At 40.3% G+C, this 9,192-nt stretch overlaps 1 protein-coding gene across 1 annotated transcript in view; it reads right to left on the bottom strand.

Moving 5' to 3' along the window:
• Positions 1 to 1,145: 1,145 nt before the first annotated feature.
• The window catches only part of RAD9B (RAD9 checkpoint clamp component B), a 21,995-nt gene continuing 13,948 nt past the window's right edge, over positions 1,146 to 9,192 (bottom strand). The window contains exons 7-11 of the mRNA XM_074972994.1: positions 7,909 to 8,015; positions 7,340 to 7,404; positions 5,760 to 5,882; positions 4,682 to 4,964; positions 1,146 to 1,353 (exon numbers count right to left, since the gene is read on the bottom strand). Coding sequence (XP_074829095.1) covers positions 1,222 to 1,353; positions 4,682 to 4,964; positions 5,760 to 5,882; positions 7,340 to 7,404; positions 7,909 to 8,015 — 710 coding nt within the window. The 3' untranslated portion in view covers positions 1,146 to 1,221. The remainder of the gene's footprint in view (positions 1,354 to 4,681; positions 4,965 to 5,759; positions 5,883 to 7,339; positions 7,405 to 7,908; positions 8,016 to 9,192) is intronic.

Here is a 9,192-nt window from a genome sequence, read left to right as displayed (position 1 = left end):
TCAATTGGTATTCTACTGTATTGTTTAACTATATGATTAAAACTGTGATTGTTTTGAGTTGATTAATCGCAGTTAACTCAGGCGATTGACAGCCCTAGCTAGAATGCATGGATTTGCTACGCCAGTACTTTCAAGGTCACATGTATAGCCTTAATTCTCCTGAAGCAGTGTACTCCGTGGTTCAGGTGACTACAACAAACTATGGAGTCACTAGAACAGTGGTTCTCAAACTGGGTTGAGACCCCAAAATGGGTTGTAACCCTATTTTAATGGGGTTACCAGGGCTGGTTTAGACTTGCTGGGGTCTGGGGCCAAAGCCTGAGGGCTTCAGCCCTAGGCAGTGGAGCTCAAGTTACAGGCCCCCTACCTGGGGCTGAAGCTCTTGGGGGTTTGGCTTTTCCCCTCCCAGCCCCGGGGTGGTGGGGCTCTGGCTTTGGGCCCCTGCCAATTGGGGCAATGGGGCTCAGGCAGGCTCAGACTTCAGTCCCCCCTTCGGGGGTCGTGTAGTAATTTTTGTTGTCAGAAGGGGGTTGCGGTGCAATGAAGTTTGAGAACCCCTGCTCTAAAACACCAGCATTAAAATGATTTGGGGTGATCGTGTGCTTGACAACTTAAGATTCTTAATCCAGCACTACACCAGTACTGAGTAATGAAAATTTCAACTAGTTTCAAGATGATACATCCATACAACGGGCTGACATAGAGTGGTATTGACAGAGGATGAAAACACTCATGCTTAAAGCTTTATGGATGCATATTACATATTTGCTAAACTTCCACATAACTGTTGGAATATAAAATATTTACATGTTTTAACCTGTGACTATAACAGGAAATGATAAAACACTGAAAATCATTGAGTCTTAACCAGTTCCTTCTATGTATTTTTATTGCAGAAGAGGGAACCTGTACAACCAAACGAGCTCTGACTGTTCACTTGAGAGCTCGAAACTCTAGCCTTCTTAGGTGTTAGTGATTTTGAGTTTAATGCTAGTAACAGGCTAAAATATAAAATACAAATAACAGCAGTTTCTATTTACTATTCTAATTTCTATGTAATCTGAAAATAGTAGAAAGCCCTAGGAAACTTGCATAATGGAAGTGTTGCAACAAGTTTTTCTGTAAAATAGTCTGTAGCTATTCACTAGGTATTAAAGTGTATTTTACATGCATAAAGACAATTTAAACATCTGCGAAAGGTTGTACAGGCACTACATATCCCTAAACAACTTGGGAGAGCTGCTCATTGTCAACATCGTCTTCGACATCACTAGCTGTGGCCAAACTATGGAGTGTGTGGCTGATGACGTCTTGCTCCTTAAATGAAACTGCTCCAAAGAAAAGTGAATGAAACTGGAAAATGCAATATTTAATAAAGTGAGTTTTTGTACATATAAAATATTCCTGGGATTTTTTTTTTACTGCTGATTTAAGTCCTTCGGGCAAGCACATTATTTAAAAACAACAACAAAAAACCTTAGTAACCAATGTAGACAAACACATTTAGCATCTACAAATATTTCCAGCTGTCATTAGAGGTGTACCAGTGTATAGCAATTTGCCAACTGATTTAATTGCAACCACTAATTCAGTATTTCAAAGCAAATTTGAAAGTCTAGATATGGGAAAACAGTTGAACTTATACATAAAGCTGCCTCAGAGGTTTGAATTTAACAGGGGAAAGATGTGAATATTTAAATCCTAAATATTTAAAATATTACTACATAAATGTAAAAGCAGAGATTATGCTTGTCTGCAGCTATGGTATGCATAGGACACAGTTTTTGAATATACAGCTCTTTCTAGAGAGAGAGAGAGACTTGTGTGGTAGATGGAAATGAAGAAGCCATTGGCAGACGTGGTCTTCACAGCCCTCTGGAAACAGGTTTAGCTACTGCTAAACCTTTTCAGAAGGGTAGAAAGGAACGGGTCAGATGGCAGAAGAAATAATTGACAAGCCACTCCTCCCCCAAGAGGAGGAGAGAAGCAGCTGATGTAAGTAAGCACATCTGTCATTTTTGTGAAGACATCTGCTGCTGTCCTTGATTTTACTGCTGCATCTTCAGACACTACTTTAACTGGTAGTGATAACTGTGGAGCCTTCCACTGCCTTAAAGTAGACACTGAAAAGGCTCTGTGGGCAGGTGTTTGCTGGCATGTGTATGTTCCTGTGAGGGTTCTCTGTGCAAAATGGGGTGGGGGGGGGGGGAACAGGTCAGAGCATGAGGTGGGGGTAATAGGAAGCATATAGGTGTCTTCCTCTAAGGGGTGGAGGAGGAAGAATTGGGTTCAAATCCTGGTCTGAGTAGGAAGGGAGAAAAATAATAAATCCAAGAGGAAACATGGACTTTTAATTTTAAATTATATTTTCTCATATTCATGACTCAGAATACATACCTATTCAACTTGATTAAATAGTCACTCAAACAACAGTAAAATTGCTCAAGAGCACTGAACTGTGACCATCTTGGTCCATGGAAACCAACAAGCACCCACAGGGGGTTGGAAATAAGCTAAAGAGGGAAGGATTATGGCTCAGGATCAAGCATAGATCTGGAAATGCTGGTATCTAGTAGCAACTCAACTATAGAGAGGCTCTGGACAAGTCACCTTCCCTCTGCTTCCTCTCGCTGTAAAATGGGGACTGGCTGTTCAGTGGCTGTTCAGCAATAAGTATTACAAGAGAAAAATTTGATTTGAAAAGACACTGATTATATGTTTAAGATAACAGAGATTAACAATTGCATTTTTAAACTAGCTTTATATTCCTTTACAGATCAAGCTCTTTTTAGAAGTTGTTTTGGTATGAAATGATTTTTTTTTTTTTTTTTAGGGGATTTAGGTTCTAGCCAGTCAGATTTTATTTGTGCTAGTTTCCAGTGTAGCTTCCACTTTACTGTCACCTTAACTAAAGCATATTCTCAAATCCATAAAGCAATAGGCATCATATAAAGCTCACTAGTAAGAAATCTACAGGTAAGGCCTGGTGGATTACACAGGAATTTACCTGTTACAGGAAGAAAAAATTCTAGTCCTTTATGATGGAAGAACCTCAAAAAGTGAATCAAGCATAGAGTACGGCTGATTTCACTGCCTCAGTTTAAGTAAAACCTGAAATATCCCATTCATCATAAGCAGGGCTCTGTTGAACCCCACAACTCCATAGCTAGGAAATCTACAATTTTTCCATGATGATATGGAGGTCAGTGATTTCCTACAAAATTTGCCATTTTGCTGAAACCTAAAGCCTGTCATCTTGTTCTATCTTCTTGCATTACCAGGACTGCCTTAAGCTGCCTCTTGCTCTCTAGCTTTCCTCATAAGAGGAGTTAATTGGCTTATAGTGCTTGCTGTCTATAGGATTGCATAGGCAGTTGGGGGTGGGGTGGTTGTCTAGTAGCCAGAGCTGGAGTTCAACTTGCAACTAGGGCATAGGGGCAGCCAGCGAATATAAGCAGCTAAGTAGGGCTATCTGGAGAACAGCACAACAGCGAAGGTGTGAGGAATCAGGCAGATACGTCACTGAAGTAGTTACAAGCTGTCCTTGTTTTCCGCCTCCCCACAACTCCCTGACACACAATGGACAGGAAATAAGATGCTGAAATGGACTCCTAGACCACATAATGGGAACTTGGGAAGTACAGCATAGCAAAAAATCCTCACTCCAAAAAATCCCTGTAAACATAATTCTGTGGTGGATGAACTTTTTCAAATACGAACTACAGGCAGGTGTGAAGGGAAGGAGAATAAAGGGCATTGTGGGGCAGTAGACTGAATTAACATTGCCACAGAATTTGGGTCCATTGTACTACAAAGTACATGGGGACCTGTCTATAGGGGAACTGTTTAACTGCAGATTCTACAAATATTGAAAATCATATTGTTGCACTGAACTTGACTGAAACAGCAATTTATATAGAACTGAACACTGTGGTGTGGTAAATGGGGCTACATGTAGTAACTAAACCAGGGGTGGGCAAACTTTTTGGCCTGAGGGCCCCATCGGGGTTCTGAAACTGGATGGAGGGCCAGGTAGGTAAGGCTGTGCCTCCCCAAAAGGCCTGGCTCCTGCCCCGTATCTGCCCCCTCAGAACCCCGGACCCACCCAACCCCTCCCTGCGCCTTATCCCCTGACCACCCCCTGCTGGGACCCCCCACCCCCTATCCAACCCTCCCCACTCCTTGTCCCCTGACTGCCCTGACTCCTAGCCACACCCCCACCCCCTGACAGGCTTCCTGGGACTCCCACACCTATCCAACCACCCTCTACTTCCTGTCCCCTGACTGCCCCCCAGGACCCCCCTGCCCCTTATCCAACCCCCCAGCTCCCTGCCCCCTTACCATGCCTCTCAGAGCACCAGGACTGGCAGCTGCGCTGCCCAGCCGGAGCCAGCCATGTCGCTGCACAGTCTAGAGCCCCGGGGCCGGCTGGCAGCTCTCGCAGCCATGTTGCCCAGTAGGAGCTTGCAGAACCCACCGCCCAGAGCACTGGCAGCAGAGCAAGGGGAGGCGAGCCTCCCTAGCCGGGAGCTCAAGGACCGGGAAGGACAGGCCCACGGGCCGTAGTTTGCCCACCTCTAAACAATACTAGTTTAAGTACTAGTTAAAAGTATTATTTTGCTGTCTGGTCCAAACTCATTTTTCTTTAGCTTACAATGTAGATTTGATTTGGCATTCTTACCTTGTACTGATTAGAATATGAGGGTTCTACTTCCTCCACAATTTTCATGTCACCTGCTGCACTCATGTCCAATACTTCTAGGTTCATGTCTTTTTTTGAGATTATGGGAATAATATCTCCTTTTGACAGAAGTTTACTGCACTGTACAGGTGACTCCCTGTTGCTATGTGCTCTTCCAGTCCAACAAGGCTTTTTTGAAGCTATTGTTTCTGTATTATCATTATCTGCAGAATTGTTTGAGACATTTTCAGCATTATCTTCATGGGCCTTCATCAAGGTAGGCCTGAGGGATTAACAGACACATTTGTAACCTGACTTTGGATGTCTTACTAGATAAATAATAAAACCATATAAATAAATAGATATTAGAAATGGCTAATGAAAAGCATGATGACTCTAGAACTAGGCTTTCATCTAGTGTGACCTTTCCCCCCAGCTAAGCTTCATGGATCCCAGGCAAAACTGACAATAGTAAGAATGCTGCTGTTTGTTCTGCTGCAAGTCCCTGATGCTGGCTCCTCTGGTAATCCTAAGGAGAGGGTATTGCACCAGTCCACTTCATGAAACTGAAGCGTGGGTTTGAGAAGGTAATATAAATCTACAGAAAGCCATTCCCCACAAACTAGAAATAGGGAGAGATCTGAAAAGGCAATGAGAAAGATGACACAGGCAACGAAACAGTATTTTAAACACATATTGGCTGTCAGAAATTATGGTGACAAGTGCCACCATAGTATTGGAAAGATAGCTATGTACTCTGGATAGGAGAGGCAGCCAGTCAGAAAGAGTGCCCTCCCCTCATTGGTGCACTGTCTTGGGTCTCAAGTTATCATACCAGCTCTTCATCTTCTGGTCAGGCTCTTTAATCTGAACCTGATCATCCTTTTAATCCAATAAGACATCTCACTTGTGTGCAAATGCCCTAATATGAGTTACCATAGTGATGAATGCTGTAGCAGAACCAGTACATCTCTTCCCTCCCACCTCAAATCTAACATAATTGGAAATTGCAAAAAAGGACAATGGATGTTCAACCTTTAGGAGCAGAATACCAAAACAATCCTAAATACTGCATTACCTTTTCTGTCTTTGTGAAAGGCATAGAGATTGCTGAGAGGATTCCCTATTTTCAATGTCAGCTAATGTAGCCAACACAAAGCTGGCTTCTACCATCATGTCCTCAATACTGAAAGCAATTGGTCTAAAAATGTAAAATCAGAGACTGAATTGTATGTGTAAATAAATATATATATTTATGTGGGTTTTTTCGGGGGGGGGGGGGGAAGGAAGGAGGCTAGTTCATATACTTCTACAGATATATACATACAGATAGCTATACACGCACAAAGATGCTTGGTATAGAGTAGTGGTTCCCAAACTTGTTCTGCCGCTTGTGCAGGGAAAGCCCCTGGCGGGCCGGGCCGGTTTGTTTACCTGCTGCGTCCGCAGGTTCGGCCAATCGCGGCTCCCAGTGGCCGTGGTTCGCTGCTCTAGGCCAACGGGAGCTGCTGGAAGTGGCAGCCAATACGTCCCTTGGCCCGCGCTGCTTCCAGCAACTCCCATTGGCCTGGAGCAGTGAACAGCGGCCACTGGGAGCCGTGACCGGTCAAACCTGCGGATGCAGCAGGTAAACAAACCGGCCCAGCCTGCCAGGGGCTTTCCCTGCACAAGCAGTGGAACAAGTTTGGGAACCACTAGTAGAAAGAGTATTTCTATTCACTACTTATTTAAGAAACATGAGAAACTTCTTTGTTTCCCATTACAGCTTTATATACTGTAGTGAGTAAGCACTATGGAATTTTGTGCTTAAAATAATTTATTACCAAAGGTGCTTCCACACTTGCGGACAACTTCTCAAAGTTCAGATTTAAATAAAAAATTGTTTCCTTAACTGTTCTCAGAAAAGGAAACTGATGACCTGATATTCAGAGGTGTACTGAGCACCTGAAGTTTCCCTTGAATTCAGTGGGATGTGTGGGTGCTCAGCGATCCAGAAAAATCAGACAAATTATGTTTTGTATAAGGTCTATCATATGAAAGTAAGCTCCTTAAATCTGATAAAATATTCAACTTTTGTATTACTGTGGTTAATTACAAATACAGCTCTTAACAATAAGTGAATGCTATTGGTTATTTTAGGGGAAACCACTTTATTGATATACAGCAGAACCTCAAAGTTATGAACACCAAAATTACGAACTGACCAGTCAACTACACACCTCGTTTGGAACTGGAAGTACGCAAACAGGCAGCAGCAGACACACCAAAAAAGCAAATACAGTGCAGTATTGGGATAAACATAAACTACTAAAAAAATAAAGGGAAAGTTTAAAAAAAAGATTTGACAAGGTAAGGAAACTGTTTTAGGTGCTTGTTTCATTTAAATTAAGATGGTTAAAAGCAGCATTTTTCTTCTGCATAGTAAAGTTTCAGAGCTGTATTAAGTCAATGTTCAGTTGTAAACTTTTGAAAGAACAATATTTTGTTTAGAGTTATGAACATTTCAGAGTTACAAACAACCTCCATTCCCAAGGTGTTCATAAATCTGAGGTTCTACTGTAATGGCTAAATATTACTCATAATTTAGACTGCAAATGAAAATTGAATGCAGCGCTGTTACTAAAATATTACTATACAGTTGGGTTCCCAAAAATGTACTTTCCAGACACATCAAAATGAATTGAGACAGTAGCGCTAGTAGCCTCTGCAAATGCTAGCAGACCCTACAAATGGAAAAGAAAGGATTATTGAAGTATCTTAAAACACAAATATTAAGCACTGCATTTTCCTTTACATTTATCCCATGGATTAATCTTCATGGATTAGGGATACCAATCTACTGTTACATGTATACATTCTTGCCTTCTGTGCCCTGAGATTTCCCCAGAGATAATATTTTCCACATCTAGTATGAGATGCATTATTATAGCTATAGATGATAACATCTTCAATACATGTATAATAAATTAATCTTTACTCAAACCTCAAGCTTTTACAAAAAAATTATCCTCACTTCCCTGTTCCCCACCATACTCTCTGAAGGTAAACCTCCAGTGCTAAAAGGAAGCCTGCTTTTATGGCTACCCCTCGTCCAGGTAGTAAATACCACTGTGCATGTGAGGCACTGTATACAGCTGCCTCAGTGAGAGTCCTGCAGTGCCATGGTTAAACATTATATATACTACACAAATATCCTACTAACAAGAACATTTTATTTGTATCTTTACCCTCAGTTCTTTAAGGCAAAACGTTACTTCAGAGTCTACTCCAATTTGAAAGTAGTCAAATTCATCTGGATTAAGATGTATTTTAGTGTGCATTGTCTTTGAAAAATCTGTTCAAAAATTACAAGAAAGGCAAGGATTAAAAACAGAAGGTGAAATTCTAGCCCAGTAAGTCAGTGGGGCCATGACTGCATTCACAGGCCCTGACCAGCAATTGTAAAAGTCTAACAAATAACTTACAAACATGTATACGAGTATTTAATGTAAATATATACTGACTCTGATATTGATAATTATGAAATATCAGCTGAAATATTTACACCTGTTATCTTCCAAGAGTAACTCCTACTAGCACAATTACAGTGGAAAACAGTGTATTAGAAAAAAGATTCCAATAATTCCATCTAATCACAAAGAACAGTAAATCACTTCTTAAACTAATTTTAAGCTTATCAAACAACTAAAAAGTATTAACAATCAAACAGGAAGTTACTATCTTGACAATGTCATGAGGAAGACTGGAATTCAGAAAATTAAGTCCCATTTAAGAGAGCTGTAAATCAGACGTCAAAGTTGTTTTAGGTAAAATATTCTTGAAATGCTTTGGTTAATGTAATGGTTTGTCTAACCATTTTTTTTTAACGATTTAAATTCTAGAATTTACCCTGTGACCTAGAAGTTAAAGGCAAATATTTTTGATTATTTAAGTTAGCTTAAGATGACTATTAAATTAAATAAAGCATTTAAAAATATTACTTAGAACAACTTCTAATGTTAATTTCCAATTATTTTTAATGCACCCTACATTTTTTTCATCCTAGGGTTTGACCCTGAAGTCCCTTGTACAAAATCTCACTGACTTCAATGTTGATAAGGTGTTCATTATAAGCCCTGTATTCAGCAGTTTTTATTTAAGAGTTTATTTTAAAATGTAACCATTCATATGGAGGCAATTGCTGTGCGATTTTTTTTAAATAGACTTAATCATAGTTGACAGCTATCTGAAGTATAAAAGAAGGCAAAAAAAGTTAGATTTTTCTTTAGATTCGGTTTCCTGATTTTTTAACAAAATACTCTTTCACTGATATTGTACAATTGATATAAACAAGGGAAAATATTATGCAGTTCATTTGTAAGTATTAAATTTTTCACTTATAATGAACATTGCAATTCTCTTAGTTACTGTAAGAAGAATGAAAAGATGTTCTCCATTCATGGGTGCTCATCTCTGGAGGGGCGCAGAAAGAAAATATAAAGACATTTTTATTATGTGTGTGTGAGTCTCAG

This window comes from Natator depressus, chromosome 15 (assembly GCF_965152275.1).
Source record: "Natator depressus isolate rNatDep1 chromosome 15, rNatDep2.hap1, whole genome shotgun sequence".
NCBI lineage: Eukaryota > Metazoa > Chordata > Testudines > Cheloniidae > Natator > Natator depressus.
Note: the sequence above shows the minus strand (reverse complement) of the source record. Positions and strands in the feature narration are given on the sequence as shown.